Below are 21,094 nucleotides of genomic sequence, written 5' to 3'. Positions count from 1 at the left end.
CTCATGTATTTGGCGAGCGATTATTGTTTATGCAAGATAATGCAAGACCAACTGTCGCCACCAGTGTTATGCAGTACCTTCGATATGGCAATATTTACACTGAAGGCCAGCCGGTATCCCAGATTTGAACGAACCCCGTTGAGTATTTTTGGAACGAGCTCAGATTTTTGGTACAACGAAGAAATAACCCTTCTACAACCCTAGCTGAGCTGGAAGTTACGATAGTTGAGATTTGGGTTGAAATCCCTCAAGAAGTGGTAAAAGGCTTAATTCGAACATGCTGAGAAGATAGAATTTTCTTTTCTTTTTTAAATTAATTTTTTGTTTTTTTAGAGATATTTTTATTTTCACACTAACTAATCTTCACAGTAAACTTCACACTAACTTATCTATAAATATCTGATGTTTGCTATGCGATCAACTTCGTATATATATCCGAATTATAAAAAATATCGGTGTTATATTACTGAAAATGGAAGTACCTACATTAAAAATATCAAAATATCAGTGTGCGCCAATTTTTTTGTGTAGCAGTGTAGATGAAAACCATCACGGACCATCGTAAATTCAAACAAGTATACTTAAAAACGTACAAAAAGGACGATAAATGGATATACTCCAAAACCTGAAAATATATAAACATAACACTTTGACTGAGTAGAAATACTTTGATTGAATATAAAAAAAATCGTTAATTGGATTGTATAAATTCACTTTTTTCCACTCCCTACATGTTTTTGTTAAATTTAAACAATGTTTGTAAATGCCAGACCCTGAAGATGATCTCAATAAAGATCGAAACGTTGGCACGATAAAGGAAATGTTTTTTCTAAAACCTACGTCACACCAGACCGCATCTCACAATTTCTGAATAATTATAAACATAACATTCAACACTAAATAACTCATAAATATACATATTAACAATAACTCACAAATATTTACGCCATTTAAAACATTATAAAAATTAAAAAGGACCAAAGATAAAATAGCCCGACTAGAACAATAAAAAACCAAACATAATCCATCAAACAAACCGACAAAGAACACTAATACCTATGAAGTCCCTACACAATCCATGACCTCGTAATTAAAACTTCACTCCACAAGAATCGCCCAAACAACGATGATGGCGAAATGTCGAAACCCGTCAGAACAAACATAAATCAGAGGATAGGAAAACCAGGATGATAGATAACTATCAAACCATACGTTTATCACCCAGCAGACCACAAGAGCAAATCTCACCTAAAGTTTTAAGTAAATAACGAAATACGGTTTTTGAGAGTATTTTAAACAAATACATAATGTTGAAAAATGAATTTTGTATGAGAGATCGAAGTCTACACGATCAACAATTTCGTTAAGAAACATTAACGATTTATTTTTTAAACCGTACTATGGAAATGGTAAAAATAGTTATTCGGAAATCGTGAGAAAACGTCCGGTGTGACGTAGTTTTCTGAAAAACCTTTTCTTTATCGTGCCAACGTTTCGGCCTTTATTGAGATCATCTTCAGGACCTGGGTTTTACAAAAATTGTTTTAATTTAACATGTAGGATGTGGAAAAAAGTGAATTTATACAATGCAAAAAAAAAATATTTTTTATATTCAATCAAAGTATTTCTACTCACTGTCATTCTTGCGAGTCGTGTTGAGAGTGCCAGTGAGATATTGCTGTTTTATGTTTATATGCGTTGGATTTTGAAGGAAGTCAGTTTTTTGCATTGTATAAATTCACTTTTTTCCACATCCTATGTTTTTGTTAAATTTAAACAATGTTTGTAAAACCCAGCCGCTGAAGTTGATCTCAATAAAGACCGAAACGTTGGCACGATAAAGAAAACGTTTTTCTGAAACCTTCATCACACCAGACCGCATCTCACGATTTCCGAATAACCATAGACTAACGGTCACTAATCCCCACACATTTCTACACGGGTAAAAATAGTAGAAATAAAATTGTTGAGTGTGTATATTAACTGTTTTATGAGACATTTGATAAGGTCAATCTTGTACAAACTAGATAAACCTTTGAAAGTTATATTTTAACAACCCAAACGATAATTAATCTTTCTCCACCATAAAATCATGCCCTATCGCCAAATTAGAAAAAAAATTACAAGCGATCTAATTCCAGTATATTCAGTTTGAGAGAGGTGTAAAACGGAAATGTTCGTCATTGACGGTTCCGAAGTGTGATAAACAAGTCAGGTCATTTAATCGTTGGAAGTGATGGAGAAGGGAAAGATAACGAGAAGGATGATTAAAAAACTGTCAAAATGTAATTTAAACGTAATTAAAAAAAATACTGCACTTGAAATCAATAACAATTAAATACTAATTATTAGGGCACTTGACAATACTAAAAAGCCATTGACAACATTAAAAGAGCTCACCCATACAGTAACAAAATATATTACAATACAAGTATTTTGAAGCACACACGTAAGCACTTCTTACACAAAATTTGAAGTTTGCTCATACTTTTTTCTTATTTTTGGCAGTGGTGACTTAAAATGACAGTTGTTATAAAAAAGTATTGATATTAAAAATTCAAATTGTCTTCAGAACAGAAATTGTAACATTAGACCGCGTCTATTTGAGTGTGTTTGTAGATTCGTCATCTAGTTTTTAGTGATGTATTCAATGTATTGCGAAATATGCGAAGAGACATCCGTGATTTTTTTTTTCGTTTTATTGTCAATATTTGAACCACCCTTTCTAGCTAAAAACAAATCGATCTAGGATAAATGAATTTAATGTGAAGTGTAATCTCTGATGCACCGGGATTCACTCTCAACTGTATTTGGGCAAAATATCGATTGACATAATAAACTCAATAATGAGGAGTCTCAGTTTCTTCGATGGGCCAAGACTGCTCGGTGTGTCCCACTTAGTTGAAGGGTGCAACTCCCTGGCTCTATCTAGAGAGCGTGTAGGATTGCCCCCTATGAAAATCGTGCTGGAGCATCTGAGTCCCATGATCCAACTTTTGGAGGAAATAGGGCCGTTTTATTTTACATAGTAATGATAGTTTTGCGTCCCTAACGTTTGTTGACAGTGAATGTATTTATTAGTGTGAATGGGTAGTGTAAGAGGGTAGACGGCAGAATATGAGTCGATTAGGTTTGTTATATATTTTAGAGGGTGATGGAAGAACACCGAGCACTCAACTACTCTAATTCAGTGAATGGTATGTAGATAAGTAAGAATGTATTTACGAATGAGTAATAGTGCAGATGGGAGATTGATTGTTGGAGGCTGAAATGACCTGGCTGTTGATAACCCCTTGAGATCAGCACCGGCGGTTGAACTGATAATACCGATGTTTGGCCCCAGACTGCCAACACCTGCTGCGGTGGGTGATTCACAATTTATTGTAAATTACGAAAGCTGCAATAGGTGGACTGCGAGAAGTGATAGACTCAACTTTGTATGTACATACAAATAATATTATAAAAAAAAAAAAGTACGATATACGATTTGTGCGATTTTCATTATGAAAAACAATGGTAGGTAGTTTAATAGTGCTGAACCCAAAGTACTTGAAGTGTTAAAGCGACTTGTTTTTATTTTATTTTTAATGGATATAAATTTTATTAGTACATAATCTATTTTGGCTATTTAAATCTCATATATTTGGATAAGGACAGTTTCTAGAACAGACCACCATGCTTTAATTTTAGATTCGAATGGATTTAATGAAAATAATGTGTAAGACTCATTTTTCTATTATCACAGGGGATTCTGACTCATTGAACGTGATTGTCGGTCTGGAAGAATTAGTAAATTCCTCTTGATTTCCCGACTTGGCTGCCATCCTTGAGAGCCAAACGTAAAATGAACAACGCGGGTTATTTTAATTATCCAAGAGCAAAACAAACTTTATCAAGTGAATAGCTGTTCGGTTTTACATCATGGTGAACGTTAGTCTTAATATTTCTGAGAAAATCACGAAAATATGCCAATTGTTGATTCAATTTATGTCAGTTTAGAGGTTGCATGAGGGAAAATACACATACACAATCACATGATTACGATTATTTTATGATTGTCCAGCTTAATGCCGTTTTAACGAATTAAGTGATCGAAACTTAAGAAAATAACTAGGTTCCACGGCTGAACAAATAATTTACACGTTATTATTTTTCAATTGGGTGTGCTTAAGACGTGTTTTTAGGGTCCCCCGATTTTTGAAGGAAACAGGGTTGTTTTATTGTCTATAGTACTGATAGTTTTGTGTACCTAGCTCTGTTGAGAGTGAATGTATTTGTTGGCCTTATTGAGTACCTCATCTACGCTCAATTAGGTTAGTTATATAATATGTATAGAAGGTGCTCTTCTGTGGCACAGGAAGCACCCACAATATCAATGAGTACCTCAGACAGAAAGACAAAAAGAAAATAAAGGAACAATGGAATACACTCATTGGACACAAATAATCAAAGAATCTCCTAACAAATTTAGGATGGAAAGAAGTTATGTATCAAAGGAAGCAGGAAAAAACTGCGAATCCTAACAGGATTCTTAACAGGACACTGCAAGCTAAATGGACAATTAAAGAAAGGTGGAATAATCCGAGAAGGCACATGTAGATTCTGCAAAGAGGTAGAGGAGACACCAACACACCTATTAAGAAACTGTGATGCTACACTTGCCCGCAGGAGGAAGTGCTTTGGGATGTACAATGTGACTATAGAATAGATTCAACCACTGAAACCAGGCCTACTGCGCAGTATATTACACCCCGACCAATACATCAACACCTACATGTATAGAGGGTCTAATTGAATAGTGTATAAATAGGACAGAATATATTTAAGAATAAGTGAGAGTGTAAATGGATTTAGATTGGAACTCATGCGTTGGGTGCTGAATTCACGTAGTTGTTGAGAGTACCCGGAGCACAACCCCGGAGGCTGGACGGATAAGTCCAAGGTCTGCCAATAACCATGGGTGATAATCCAGGCATGTGGGTACTTACTGTAAATTACAAAAGCCGAAATTCCCGGTGGACTGCGAGAAATGATATGGTCAACTCTATAGTTATATATATATATTTTTTTTTTTTGGGGGGGTCCCCATTACCCATGACCCTAGTATTGGTGGAATGGTGATACCAGCAGCGCAAAACCGGAACCCGGGAAACGAGGAGGAGCGCACTACCCCGGCACCACGAACACCACCGAAAGGAGGGGGGAGATGCTTTTTTTTTTTTTTTACCCTCACTGGAGGGCGTGGATAAAAACCATGTACATCAAAATACCAACGAATCAGACCTCTATTCCACACTCTGTGATATAATCATATAGTGACCAATATACATCGTCTCTTTTTTCGGAAATCAGGGATTCTAGGTTAACGGGGCTACCAATGTCCTTCAAGGAGTAAATCCTTTCCAAAAACAATTTTTAGATACATAACAGAGATACATAACAGGTAATTGGTCTTTAGCCAACCTGTATGACAAGAATTACTTTACTTTATATACTTCTCATCTAAAATGTAATTCGTCTAAAACAATATTCTAAAGCGACACCCATCGCCAAGTCTGAATACTGAAAAAACTGATAAGATTCCTTTTAATATTAAACTTGGCCAACCTCAACCTTCCAATTGTGAGTGACCCCCTGCTTGAGTATCTTTCTTAACAATGATTTAACAGGTTTCCAAATATGAATGAAAATGGAACGCATATTTGCTGATTGGCCGGCTCAATGTCGGATCGGCAAATTACTCTAGTGGTACACAATATCACAAGGTCAGACTAAACAACAAATCGACTGTTTAATTGTATCAAGTTAAAAAAGAGGTAACTAGGTTATTCTTTGGTACATATGAAGGTATTGGAAAATGGAAATGTGATTCCCTGAACAGCTTACCACCAACCATAACGGTTTCTCTATAGAAAGCAATTATATACTACAGACGTGGGATTACCGAATTTAATCGAACCTTTCTTTGTTGATATAAATCGAAAAATATTACACAAATGTCCGATCGTTCTTGCCAATGGACTAAGAGCCAAAAAAAAATACAGTAAGTAATTTAATTTTTTTAATGTCATTTTCTGCTTATTTTCGAAATAAACCAATCCTTATATACGTTTAAGCACCTGGTAAGCTCGAGGAATTTTTTTTGTCAGGTCTCCTATTGATACACTCAAAAATTCATAACCCCTTTGGATTTTATCCGAATTCAAAGGTATGACAATAATTTGAAAGTTGCATTATTCTTTTTTCAGCCTATGCCAATAACGTTTAGATAGGATTAAATTAACGAAAATACGAATGTTATATTTCCTGTTTATTTATTAACGGAGGCGACGTTTATGCTATTTATGAATTTTATGTATTTCGAAGGGGGAAAAATCGGTAGTGGGAAATTTGTTCTCAAAAATGCGTATTTCAGGGGTTCTTCGGGGTGCAAAAAACTATATCAAAATTTGTTTTTTAGAAAAAAAAAATTATGGTGCATTGCACAAAAGAATAAAACGTTAATATATCATGTAGCATGTTCGGGATAACTAAAGCTGTTCGATCTATAACTTATTTATAAAAAGATTATTATTATTATTAAGATTATTATAAGATTATTATTATTATTATTACTTTTTAACGAAAGAAAAAGTTATGTCTAATTATTTTGGCTGAAAACCGTTTTCATCATATTTCACGGGAATTGCGTAAAACACATTTTTTTTATCATACTTCACTAAGTACTTCACTAGGTCACTATGCCAAAATTATGTTTGGCAGCTAGACAAAGCTCGTCATAAATATTGATGTACTTTATTATGACTAAGCGATATAACAAAGAAGGCAAAAATATTTAATAACGGCAAAAAGTTTCATTGAAATCGACGATATCACGCTAATCAAAAATTAAGAACTTAAAATTATAAATTCTCTTTTCGTGAAAAATCACCCGCCTCATTCTTGTTACTTCCAAGCTTGTTTCCCTCATAAAAATTATTTGCTTAAAAGTTTTGGCTTAGCTATTTTAGCCCTTTGATTAATTTTTGTATTATTTCTTTTATACATGATGGAAAATAAAATCAGTTTCGCCGTAGCCAATTTTTAGCCCGTGTAACACGTAGTGTATGCACACAATATGCGTTTATATTTTTTTTTTAATATATGTACCGAACATTTACGTGTTTACACATATTTGATATAACACAATCTCTGTCAAAACATTAAAATGTGATATTAAGTGACATTATCACAATAAACAAGTTCTTAAGAAGGGAAAAAAAAATAATTGCATCGGCCGGGAATCGAACCCGGGCCGCCCGCGTGGCAGGCGAGCATTCTACCACTGAACCACCGATGCTTACGAGTAGAAACCTACTCATCCGGGTTCACAAGTAGCATCTACATTCACGTTGGCCTCGTTTAACTCGACAAAGAATTTTACTTTTCTTAATTTTATTATTACGTAATAATGAAAAATCAGCGTTCAACTGAATCCTATGATTGATTCGATTGTTTTCTTTGCCTGAATGAGTTGGAAATCTCATTAATTTAAACATTTATATAACAAATTAGTTCTGTGCAATTAAAAGGCCAAGGAGAGAATTTTCTGTTTTTAACAACGTCATAATTTCATCTTGTGAAACAGGAACCCTTTCTTCAACGATCTGAAGTTAAGTTTGAAATTGCTGTTCAACGCCTCTTTATCATGTCCCATAAGTGTACTATAGGGATTCATATTAGGGAAACGTGCGGGAGAATTCATCAGTTGTAATCCTTACATCCTCCAGGTAATGGGCGATAACTCGAACTACATGCTGTCGACTACAGTCATGCATTAACACGTAGTTGTACCCAATAAATGGAGTGAATCGGACCTCAGCTCTATTCTGAATGATAATCAGTTCGGTACGAGCATAGACGTTGATTCATACCAACCAGACTTTGAAAAGGCTGTGACTCACGCATGGCACATGAAGCAAAGCGTTCTCCACGTCTTGTGGCGACATACGGTCCCGGTCATCTGTTTGCTACAAACCAAACCGGCCTTTATCTTTATGGACAGCCCCCATTGTTCAAGTGGCCAAGCCAGAAGCCGATTTGCTATTCATTTTTCTACTCGATGTTCTCCGATAGTCTGAACCTGATGCGGAACGTATAGAGACTAGGCTATTCTCTCGAAGCATTGTGATGACTGTTTTAGAGCTCACGCTTAAATTATGAACTGTTTGGATTGTCTACTTTTCAAGTAAACCGTTAAATGACGGTTCTGTACTGCGGTAAGAGCAATGAAACTCGCGGTGACACCAGGACTTGTGCTATGTACGGACGCTACGACCGTCTCTTTGGCCAACGCATCGGCAAGGGAGAGAGCGACTTAAAACAAAAGAAAATACTTTTTTCTCAAATCTATTCTTTCTTTTTTTTTTTAATTTAGCACTCAATAAGTTTGCTCTGTAAAGGGTGAAATTGAAGGGATTTACTTTAGTTTTAATCTAAAGAGTGTAAAAGGATTAGAACACTATAAAGCATAAAAAACAAGTTATTAAGATGTGTTTACGCTTAAGTTAATATTCACACCGAGTTAGTATTAGTGCAATAACATACCTACAATTTCAAACGAACCAAAATTTTCCTAAGTGGTGAGTGGATTCATCCTCTGAGTTGTGCCCTATGTAATTTAATCTTTCAGATTTAATCTTGCCATAATTGTTGAAATGATTTCAACACAATGTACAAGCCAAAAAATATTTCGATATACAATGTTCTAAGACATTTTGGCATTGCAGGTGGCAAGGATCTCTGCCCTACATTTACCACAATGTTTCAACCCAATTGTTCACCTAGTGTCAACAATTGTAATGGCCCGCCCTTTTGCTTTTTAATATGCATATATTCTTTCTTATATGCATGATAATGCTGTAGCTATTTTTGGTTGGCATCGTTTTATACAATACCGCAAACTTTCTCCCTGTTTGTCAAGTTCCTCTGTTTGCATACAGTGAGGGCTCCCTTTTTTGTAAGAAGGAAAAGCAATATCATTCTTTTTAGGAAATTGGAAAAAAACGCGACAATTGTTCAACGTGATCACCAGGTATACACATAAATTTGATAATTTTCACGTCGATGTCTCTTTTTCTTTTGAGTCTTTAAACTGACTGATGACTACGTTTTTACATTTTCCAGCTCGAGTTTCAGAAACACTAGTAGTTGTTTTCGATGGTCTTACCGAACCAAATCATGAATGATCACCAAACAATGAAACAACGCAGGCAAGCACCAAATTTTCACTCTCTCACCAGGAAAAATAAATAAATAAAAATTAATATCACGATCATACTTTCATACTATTTTCAACAACTGACAAGCTGAGCAAGGTTTAACTTTAATTTGGTCGTTACGGACCATTTTTTTCGTATATCCTCCCTAGATTGGTCTGTTCGACATTTCGCCACCAAAATGATCGGTAGCGACCAAATTACAGGTCCATCAGGAGCTAGACCACATGGAGAAATCTCTTTTTAAGAGTTACCTTGTAACTTTGATTGGCAATATTACGTTAAAATTAAATATCAAAATAAATTATTTATAAAGATTTTCTTTTCGGCCGTGACTGCGACAATATGAAATCACATTCAGGAGGGCCGAAACCCCGATATATCGAAGTCCGATTGTTATTCAAGAAATGTTTCGGGCATGTCCTAAAAATAACACAGGTCCTAAGAGCAAACATAGAATAATTAATCGTGTTGTGCAATTCATCGTCGGTGATGTGAATAAACGCCGATGTTCGATTTTAAAATGAGCTTTCACCCATGGCATTTCGGCCTCATTGAGAATTCAACATTCACTATTTATAAAATAACGTTCATCTTTTGCGACTTACCGAAATATTCCCCTTCCTCTTCCTGCTTTTCCATCTGTTCTTCGAGCTGCCTCGTGAGCTCCTCTATCTTTCGTTCTGCCTCCGTCGGCCCCTATAGACAAAAAAAAACCTTTTAACAAACGACAACACAAGATCTTCATGGAATGTTCCATTTTTCTGTTATGTTTCTGTTAGTTAATGATTATTTGAATATCGTGAGATGGGATCTGGTGTGAAGTAGGTTTTAGAAAAACATTTTCTTTATCGTGCCAACGTTTCGATCTTTATTGAGATCGTCTTCAGGGCTCAAAGTGTTTGTTTTATGTGTAGATGTGTCATGTTTTTTTTTTTTTTTTTTTTTTTTTTACGAGGGTTCGCAACAGCAGAGGTTATATAAACCCTCAGGGTGCCGGTGTTTTTGAAAAAAAAGCCCATTTGTAAGTATGTCGGGTTCGAATGCAGGGCCGCTGGATTCGAACCCGGGACCTTTACCGTACAGTGATGAGCGCCGTGTCAAAGACTAAACCTTGCGGCCACCGACGCCCCCTGTAGATGTGTCATTCTTGTGTGTTGTGTTGAGAGTGCCCAAGTGGCCAGCCCTGAAGATGATCTCAATAAAGATCGAAACGTAGCACAGTAAAGAAAAGTTTTTCTAAACCTACATCACACCAGACCGCATCTATCTCCAAATAATCATTAACTAACGGTCACTAAACACCACACATTTCTACACTGAAATTACTTTTGGATGTGGTGTTTGTTATTGTGCTTATATTTCAAAGGAACATCAAGAAGTCTCATCGGGTGAATGTTAAAGAAAAGCGAAAACATTCAAAAATCATTCACAATCAATTTTTGTTCACATTCTTTGAATATGTTTAATTTTACACCTTCCGAAGAAAAGTTTAATGAATAAGTTAAACATACGTGGCTATTCACGACACTATTTTTCGTTGAATATAACATTTAAAAGTCAGAGGTAATAAGGTCAATCAAGAGTATATTTCGATTAAGTGATCAGATACAAAATCAGACATATTGACATATCGTAATAAACCAAAATATATTATTCATTTTGAATAAGGTTTAATTAATAAAATGGCTTTGGTCTCACGATTTATATACCTAAACATATATATGTCCAAGATGTAAAACTGCTATTGACCATAGTAAGTCTGGTCATGTAATAAATTATAACAGGGAGAAACTTAAAATTCAAACAACCTATTTTTCTAAGTCGTTCAATGAGAAATTATTACTTTATTTATTAAGGTGGTATTTGTGGTAATTTAATTTATTTAGAGATGGCGTTTCGTGCTGTCAAGCCAACATTCCAAACGAGTGTAAAATTTCGAGATATGATTCAATAAGGTTCATGTAAAAGTTATACATAAAAAGCAACAACAGTGTGGACAATGGAAAATCCCATATCACCCTGATATAATAATATCAGCCTTATTCAAATTGAGTTGGGTCACGTTGCCCCGTAAAAGAATGGAAAGGCCGCAAAAACTTAAGTGACCGACCGCTTATTTTTTTAATTTATTCCAAAACAAGTAAAAATTTAAATTTATTTGTTTATTCATTATTTTATTTCGTCTTGTGGACTGATTTTTTTTTGTTTTTCAAATTGAGTTAAAATATTTGTTTAGCAAGAACAAAGTTGACGTTCCTTTTTCATACCACAAAAAACCGAGAATACAAATTTTTGGTAAAATTTAAAAACTTTTCTCAAAATGTTTGCCTTCCAATGATTTCAATTGTTTTTCGAAAATCAGTGTATACACCTATCAATACAATACCTCCGAGGTACAACGGTTCAAATTTTATTCAGTATATTTTTTGCATATTTGAATAATATTGCATAAATTTGCATATTTAAAGGATATTGCAAATTTGAAACACTTTTAATTACTGAAAAGAAATAGTTACCAAGAACATTATAGAGAAAAAAGAAAAACCAAAATAAGCCAAAAATACTTGTTTCTACAATGATAAATGATATCTTATTTATCTATATTCATATGAATTATTATTATTTTTTTATTATGTATTATTATTATTTTTATTTATTTTTTAAGCTATTTTCCTACTTTTATTGTTTAATACTCATGTAATTTTTTCCTTTGTTTTCTTAGTTTTGTTGTATATATTATTGCATTTGATATATTGTTACATTTCTATATATTTATTATATATTTTTAAACCCTTTTGTAATTTGGTTTTATTCTGGAAAATTATATATGTTTTAAGCAATTTTGGTTTATGTATACTACTTTTTATAATGCTTATGCATTTTTTTAAATAATTTTAAATTACTTTAAATGTTTTATAATTTTATTTTACATTAAGGAAGTTTTTTTAAGTATATATTATTTTAAGAGTGCGCCAAAGTTTAAATTTCATTAATAATAAAATTTAAAAACAAATTAATTTTTTTTATTTACGTACTTTTTTAATTAGTTTTTTTTATTTAAAAGTTTTTTAAATATTTTTTATGAATTTTTATTTATTTTTTTAAGTATCGAAATATAATAAGGACATTTAGTTATAACCAGTTTTGATTTAAAGTTTTTCACTATTTGTCAAATATACGCATTCTAAGATTTCTTTGAAAAGGGTTTTGTTCAAAATCCAAAATATGTGGGTTTTTAAATTGGAAGTAGGAAAAATGGGTTTTCATTCACTCTTGGAATTCAAAATTAAATTTACTGAATTGCTAAATAAGAAATTAAGCCCTAAAAAAATATAAAATGCAAAGCATTAAAAACCTTATGGTAATAAAAATGAAAACTCTCAATTGCAATTTCCAAAATATGTGCACTATAGAACGATTAATTTTTACAGAAACTAACTTTGAAATGTATCTGCAGATCACGAACTTATTAGGCTGAAGTATTTATTTTATATATTTTCAAATATTTGATTTTTTGTGTGATATATTTTTCAATTTTTTCCCCTATTTCCTTTTAAAATGAATACGACGAAAAATAAAATGCATGTCTAAGTTTAAAAAAATTGTTATTAATCAGTGTTGTTTCCGACAGTCATGCTGCTCTTTTATTTTTTAGTGCAAATTAGGTACGTGACATATTTGATGTCTCTTTTAGTGCACATAAATAGCATATTTGAGGCTTTATTAGCACAGATTATATGGCATATTTGAGGATTTGTTTTTTTAAATTTTGTTAAGGCCACCCTGGCTCTAGTCATGACTTTGAAACCACTTCAGGACCTACGGAAACGTTGGAGTGGTTTTGAGCCCAACGAACTCTACCTAATGGGCATAAACTTGGCCTATGTAAATAAATTAAAACTAGAGATGTAAACTAACTATTTTTGTATATTTCAGCTTATTTCTCTCACTTATAATGACATAGAATCTAAACGTTGTTGAAATAAGCTGAAAAAAAGGTAAATTCAATTTTTCAACGACTGAATAACGTTTGACTTATATAAAATCTAGATGTTCTACGCCGGCGATAGGAGAAAAAAATTACTCCCAACTCATTCAGACCAAAAATGATCTGTTTCAATAAAAATAAGTTTTTAAAGACTTATATGAGTACTTTAAACTAATCTGAATTGTTTTTGTAAAAATTAATTTCTTGCCCTGGAAGCGTATTTAGGTTCTTGTAACGTTTTTTCTATCTATTTCATTTGATCCTGCATATTATTTTCTTACCGTACGAAAAAAATCGACTCCACTGGTCCTACTAATCAAGTTCATTATAAACTAGGGCTCACCGGTGCTACCATAATTCTAAAGGGCTAAACACCTCGAGATACTTCAACATATTATAAATTCAAAAAATTCCTAATCATTCCCATCATCCTTTCCCAACTGCCTAAAAAAAGCCACAATCTCCAAAAACTGCCTATCCAAATGTAGTCCTATGCACAACCAGTTTCCCTACCCTTTGGAAATTTTTGTCATCCTACTCTAGCAGGTGTCCGACAAGGCAGCGTCCTTGCTCCTATGTTTTAATCAATTTATACCTCCGTCCTACGTACCCAACCGAACACTATCACTCTCACCATTGCCGATGATACATCCTAGAATCCTGGCTCCGACTATGGAGAATCAAGATTAACAAAACTAAATTAGCTTACATAATACTCACCCTAAAAAGGAAACCCCTCCCACGAATATATTTCAACAATGTTCCCATCATCGAACCTTTCGTAAAAACCTGTCATTCACCACGCTACCTAATAATCCTCACAGAGGACTGGCGCGTCGGAGCTACGCGACAGCCTCACTACTTTACTTCGGACTCCTAGGATAGAGTCACTCATCATGTTGATGTATGAACGGCATCCATCACTGGATGGTTGCTGTTCATGCTTCCATGTTATTGTTTATATGTATATAACCGTTTAGTTATTATATATTTAGTTGTAAAAAAAGAAGAATAAAAAAACCCGTACGTGTATTGATAATCATAATTATGCAAGCATTGAGACTATTATTCGAAAAACGAACAGCTTCTATCACTGAAAACACTGTTTATACAACGTAAACAAAATATTTAATGTAAATATTATTATTTAACAACTGGGGGTTAACAGAATTGAACATAGACGGAATGTTTTCGGCGAGATGACTACATCTTCTTCAGGTCGGTTTGGATTAATCAATGTCTAATTTCCTCGAACTGCCGTGCAAAATCTTTCTTTTTTACGAAGGTCCCGAAACATTGGGAAACGTCGGCAGTAGGGTATTTGGAATGAATCAGTTCCACGTCCGTGTATAAGGCAACCTTGGTGGAGAACGATCTTTGCAATAACCCAGGCCAAGGTCTGCCGAGTGACTAGTAAGCAAGAGTCACTCTGTGGTGCCTTGCATTCCCTCCTATCATTGGTTTGTATTTACCTAATGTAAAATGTATAACGACGAAGAGCAAACAAAAATACAAAGGAAATAGCTGGCGAGAAAAAGCAGACCAAAAAACATCAACAATACTGAAAGCAATTCTCTCAGTCGAACTTAAGTCTTTCTTAAGTCACTCAGTCTTTTTTTTAAAGCCAAAAAGAAGTTTACTTTGGAGGAAGAAGACTCTTTAAGATAATAATCGACCTAAATGAAAATTATGTATTATGATTTAACCTGGTTAATATAAACTACACTCAAAACCAATTACAAACATCGGAGAACATAGAGCTTTATAAAAATGAGACATAGAACAAAGAAAAACTATAGTTGAGTAGATCAGAAGACAGAATCTATTTTCATCTTAAAAATAAAGAAATAAAATAAAACAAAGAAAAAAATGGTCAATAAACATCCAAGCAATTCGTGTATGTACTAACACCGTATCTTCCCAGGTCAGGTTAAAAAAATTACTGAACTTTCATGTGTTCTCGAAGGAAGCTATTGTATTCACAGAAGTACACCAAAAGGGAAGAAAGTTCAAATTCTTAAAAAACACTTTCCAAAAGTTGATACCAACAGAAGATGGCGGAAGTCGAACTTTTGACTGAAACAGCGACAATATGTGGACCATCATGATCGGATTAAGCCTACAATCCTAGATAAAATCTACGCGTGATAAAATTGTAGCAACAAATATATCAAAATAGTTTAACCCCTCACTATTTTTCTGCAATGGTCGATTTTGAAGGAATGGTAAGTTGTCACAGAACAATACAGTTGAAGCACATTTAGCTACCAGAGGCAAAAAAGCCTAATTCTGTTAAATCCAGTGAAAATAGCTTAAGATGTTAAATCCGGTGTAAATAGCTTAAGACGCTTAAGACAAGCAAATATTAAGATATCGTACAGTAACGACAAGCTCACATAATCCTACCATGTACCTAAATCTCACGACTGCGTTAAAAAAGGAGGCTTGCTCGACCTCCTGACTCACCATCTGTTAGCAATTCACAGCAAAAAGTTTTTAAAAAATACCTTGCATCAAGCAATTAATCAACTTATCTAGAATTGAATTAATCCTAACCCTCTTCCAATCATCAAAGACAAGATAGGGATACGGTTAGGGATGGTTATGGTTACAGGTAATTACCCATTTGAGAGCTGGCCAACAAATAAAACTAATTATTATATCAATTAAAAAGTGTGATTTTATGATTCAATATTTCATTCTAGTAAATGAAGCAAATGAGTAAATATTTTGGTCATAAACCCTTAACCTCTGACCACTCCTCACCACTTCATTTAATAAACCCTCCTTAAGTGATTTTGACTGAAAACCTCTTCTAATAATGTACACAATACACTATATATTTATATTTAAAACAAATGAAAAATTAAACCGTTTTAGTAGGATAATGTAGTAATGCCAGAATATGACATATTTTAATATTGTAAGGTATCGGTTACCTCACCTAAATATCAATTTAAAATGTATAATTATGAATTTTACTATTTGATTTATGGAGAGAAAAAACAAAAAATTCAATAATGTAGCTATATCCAATATAATCTCGTGGGGTGGTGGATGGGTTAAAAAAATTTTTAAAATTTTTAAAAACCTATATCCATTACAAAATCCAAGACCAAATGTACATCCAGCATAAAAAAAAAAAATTCATGAACTTTTTATTGTATAACATCATGTATACACTAATAGTAAAATCATAATTAAAATAAAACAAATAATAATTATTTTTCACCAACAAAAGAAATTAATGGTGCTATAGTTATCCTAAAGGAAATATCCTATTTTAGGGCTACCTGCCTCAATTATATTAAATTGTGAAAATAAAACAGATTTGGAGAGTTATTAGATCCTTTAAATTGAATTTTAAATTAAATATGAAATTGTGTCTAATGCATTTTTTTTTAATTCACAATATTATTTGGTTAAGCATACCGAAGTTTATGGGCCCATTTAGGGCCCTCGTATAAGAAACTTTTTACCATTACTTAGATATTAAGTTGACTTGTTGATATCAATAAGCCAATTGAGCCATAAGCTCCCAGTTGGATTGGTTGCTACCAAGTTAAGTGAATTCCTAGTTAAAAACCCATTTATAAAAAAAAAATATGACCAAGTAAAATATCAACTTATGATCAATCTGTGATCACACTGAAAACACATATTCTGTCTGTCGCTCGATATGATTTACTATTCAGAATTCAACTCTAATAACAAATTTGTGATGTAGTGCTTAAGTGTAAGTACCAGGGCATTTGACACAAGGTAAAAATAATTTCATTGAGTCCTTAAAGGTAATAAATATTGAATTGTACAATTACTGTTTTATAATTCACCTACATAAATGATAAAGAGAAAATATCCTGTTATAAAGTATTGCTTGCGAAGAACATTTAAAATGAAATGATTAAGTTTCATAAATCCTTTGAGATTCAAGAAAATTGGAACATTAATTTTATTGTCACAAGTCGATGAAAGGAGACTGGATGAAGTGTACACCAAGCAAGTGAAATTTTTGATGCAGAGTGAGTTAGATTTATGTTGTACAAGTATGACAGTTAAAGCAAATGCCAATCTAAAGTAAACCAGTAAAAATAATACATGTTATATTATGTGTATGTGTATGTTAATAACAATGAAAATCCAAAAATAAAGCTGCATCATGATCAAAGATTTCAAATTATTCATAGAAAATTAATAACAATTTCTTCGAAAGGGGATGATAACAACATTGTAAAAATTGATTATACCAGTCTGACATAAAGCATTAGCCATTATTGTGTCATTTAGTTTTAACCTTTTTTTTTTTTTTTTTAATTATACCTCGTCCTTTTTTTGATTGTCTTTTCTTCAATGATAGATTTGGAAAATAACAAGTGAACTTCTTCAACAAATTTATTTTATATTGTTAATATCCTATTAATTAATTTATTTTTTAGTATAGACAAAACACATGAAGAAACATGTCAATTTATTTGTAAACATTAATGACTGAAAAAATGAACTAAGAATAATTATGATTATACCTATTGATTATGAAATAAGAGTAAAAGTTGAATATCGAAACCATTAAAATATTAAAGCATATGCCTGAAAAGTCATTACATGCTTAAATTGAGAAATCTCGAGTGCACAAAATTCATATCACAAAAATATCATCTTTGTAAATATTTCATAAATGATAGATAAAAACTTATGACACTTACCATTGGTCTTGGTGGTGTAACATTGTACGGTAGGAGATTTTTGCCTGAAGGCTTAGTCGAAGGAGTCGGGCTTGGGCTGGTCGGAGCAGGAGACGAAGCCACTGGCCTAGGACTGCTTGCGATACCGGTTGTGGGACCTCCTGCCACTCCGGCATGCATTCCTCTCTGGTAGCTCGTAGCAAGGGAAGTCTGTCCACTTGGTACCGACCGAGAGCTCACACCGACCGACTTGGGATGATACGGTTTGCTCTCGATCCTAGACACTTGCCCTATGGACTTGGTCTGATTGGGATAAGGAGGAGGCAGGTAAGACGATGTAGGAGTCGTCAAGGCGACTGCGATCTGCCTCTGCTCCCCGAAGTAGGGCTGCCTTCCTTCGTTCTTCAGCTCTTGAACATTCTCATAAACGGGAGGAGCCTCATACGGAGGATAACTGTATTTCACACCTACCGGAACCTGAGGTTGAGCTTTCCTGTAAGTGCTCTCATAAGGGTTTTCCACAGAGACGTAACTCGCTCTAGGGCTCGAGTGCTTAGAGTCTTGTGAACTCATACTGGAATGTGGGCTGGAATGCAACTGGTGGTAATACGCAGGGGTCTGCGGCATGGCTCGACCCCCGTAGTAGTCTAAGTTCTCATAAAGAGGAGAGTTCTTCACCTCATACTGGGCCATGCTCCCTCTGGGACTGTTTGAGTCCCTGCTAGAGCCGCTGTTGCTGTGAGTAGGGCTCGTAGGCCCTTTGAGATATGCACTGTAATACTTGTTGTGGTCTATAGGCTGGTTGGGCACTCCGTTGGCGTACGACAGGTAACGATTTGGAATGTCTTGTTGCTTATCACTGATGCTCATGGAGCTGAGGCCGCTTCCCAAAGAGTCCATCTTCTGGCCGAACTTCGCCGAACTCGAACCCCTGTCGAAGTTGCTGGAGTGACCGTTGTTGTAAACTTCGGCCTGTTTTGACATAATTCGACCGTAGTTGTCGGCCGCGCACTTCTTGGCAGCGTCGGCCTCGTTTAACGAGAGGTTGTTCAGCTTCTGCACGTAGGGGTCCATCTCCCAGCGAAAGTACTATCACAGAACGAAAAACTCATTTAACCCGGGATGCGAATTCGCGAGACGGCCACTTGTACGACTCGATCGTGGGAAGATGAAAAAAGCACTACGATCTGAACGATGTGCATCGAAATCCGAAGGGAATATCACGACCGAACGGTCATTCTTCGCGGAACCTGGATTCAACTGAAGACAACAGACAACCTCGACTCCGGCTGCCCCCGACTCTTAAAGTCCAAAGTTCCAAACAACTCTGACATCTCTCAAGGACCGGTGGATCCTTAGTTCGTCCTGGTTCCACTAGGAGGACACGAATCACGGTCAAACCGCCTTTTTCAACTGTTTCAAAGATAAAAAACAAACATTTTTTATAAGTTTATTCGGTCCGCCCAGTCCATGAGTTGCAGCGTCCCACTATGGATGCACCGTACGAATCAGTAGTGTCTTGTAGTTACACAAAATCAGTGATATAAATTATAAAATTGACTATGAAATCAGTACAGCAGATGATACGAAAATATTCTCAAATTACTTGACTCATTCGCTGAACTGCAAATGAGCGTTGATAAGAATTCTGTCTGGTCATTACGTCCAGGTCTTAATCTTACCCTGGCAAGACATGTGTTTTCTATCACCACCTATGGTAAAGGTCCCAGTCATTTAATAATAATAATAATAATAATATATTTTACAGAATTAATCCAATTTACAAAAATGTTTAAGTATAGAAATATACAATATGTAAAATAAAACAGTATAAAAGCAAAATTAGCTAATAAGATTTCTGTCTTGTTGCTACTTCGAGGTCTTAATCTTAAACTGGCAAGACGTGTTCTCCATCAACAACAACATCAACATCTTGATGCATAGGTTCTAAGCATTTAATAAAATAATAATATATTTTACAGAATCAATTCAATTTACAAAAATGTTTAAATATACTATATATAAAATACAATAATACAAAAGAAAAATTAGCCAATAAGATTTCTATCTGGTCGCTACTTTGAGGTCTTATATCTTATCCTGACAAGCCCTATGTTTTCTATCACCACCTATGGTAAAGGTTCTAGTCATTTAATAATAATAATAATATATTTTACGTAATTAATCCAATTTACAAAAATGTTTAAATATAGAAATATACAATATATAAAATACAACAGTATAAAAGCAAAATTAGCTAATAAGATTTCTGTCTGGTCGCTACTTTGAGGTCTTAATCTTAAACTGGCAAGCCATGTGTTCTCCATCAACAACAACAACATCAACATCTTGACGCATAGGTTCTAGGCATTTAATAATAATAATAATAATATATTTTACAGAATCAATTCAGTTTACAAAAATGTTTAAATATAGAAATATACAATATATAAAATACAAGTATAAAAGCAAAATTAGCCAATAAGATTTCTGTCTGGTCGCTACTTTGAGGTCTTATATCTTATCCTGACAAGCCCTGTGTTTTCTATCACCATCAGTTGTAAAGGTCCCAGTCATTTAATAATAATAATATATTTTACGGAATTAATCCAATTTACAAAAATATTTAAATATACTGGGTGACCCAGTTCTCTCTTATGAAACTCAGGGAATTGATTCTACTCTTCGTTCGGAGCAAAAAATGCTCAGGAGAAAATTTTCGGAAAGTTCTCTATCTTGAAGATATTCGTCAATTTAGGTTTTTTCAATTTTTCTCTACCTTACCATAAAAAAACGCTTACAACTTCCAAAATGTTGAGACTACAACAAATCCAATTACACCATTTGAAAGAATGCTAAATTTGCTGTAAGATACTTCTTTGCAATAATCTGAATGACATAAAATGTAATCAATATCAGTTGGAACATGTCAAAATTACAAAATTTAAAATTTTGATCATGATTGCACGTTCTACTCAGGTTACAAACAATACCTACAACTTGTCAAATTTTACAAAAACTTCATCTAATATGCTTTACGTTGATATATCCAGATTTTTAAATAACATTCTAGCAGAGTTGAAAAATAACAATTGAATGTTAATAATATATTATATGTTAATATATATAATAATAATATATTTTATGGAATTAATCCAATTTAC

At 33.9% G+C, this 21,094-nt stretch overlaps 1 protein-coding gene and 1 non-coding gene across 4 annotated transcripts in view; both read right to left on the bottom strand.

Moving 5' to 3' along the window:
* The window catches only part of LOC106666987 (LIM domain-containing protein jub), an 85,273-nt gene extending 65,990 nt beyond the window's left edge, over positions 1 to 19,283 (bottom strand). For 2 of the 3 annotated variants that reach the window (XM_014394561.2, XM_014394563.2), the window contains exons 1-2: positions 17,952 to 19,282; positions 9,866 to 9,956 (exon numbers count right to left, since the gene is read on the bottom strand). In XM_014394561.2, coding sequence (XP_014250047.1) covers positions 9,866 to 9,956; positions 17,952 to 19,004 — 1,144 coding nt within the window. In that variant the 5' untranslated portion in view covers positions 19,005 to 19,282. Of the gene's footprint in view, positions 1 to 9,865; positions 9,957 to 17,951 lie in introns of all 3 variants that reach the window. The other variant, XM_014394562.2, reaches the window with a different exon arrangement.
* On the bottom strand, positions 7,269 to 7,339 carry Trnag-gcc. Its single transcript has one exon. It is a non-coding gene; the product is annotated as a tRNA-Gly (tRNA).
* Positions 19,284 to 21,094: the final 1,811 nt, after the last annotated feature.

The sequence above is a fragment of the Cimex lectularius genome, unplaced genomic scaffold, assembly GCF_000648675.2.
Source record: "Cimex lectularius strain Harlan isolate CLEC.00 unplaced genomic scaffold, Clec_2.1 scaffold263, whole genome shotgun sequence".
Classification (NCBI taxonomy): Eukaryota; Metazoa; Arthropoda; class Insecta; order Hemiptera; family Cimicidae; genus Cimex; species Cimex lectularius.
The sequence above is the reverse complement of the archived record's forward strand: the minus strand, read 5'-3'. Positions and strand labels throughout refer to the sequence as shown.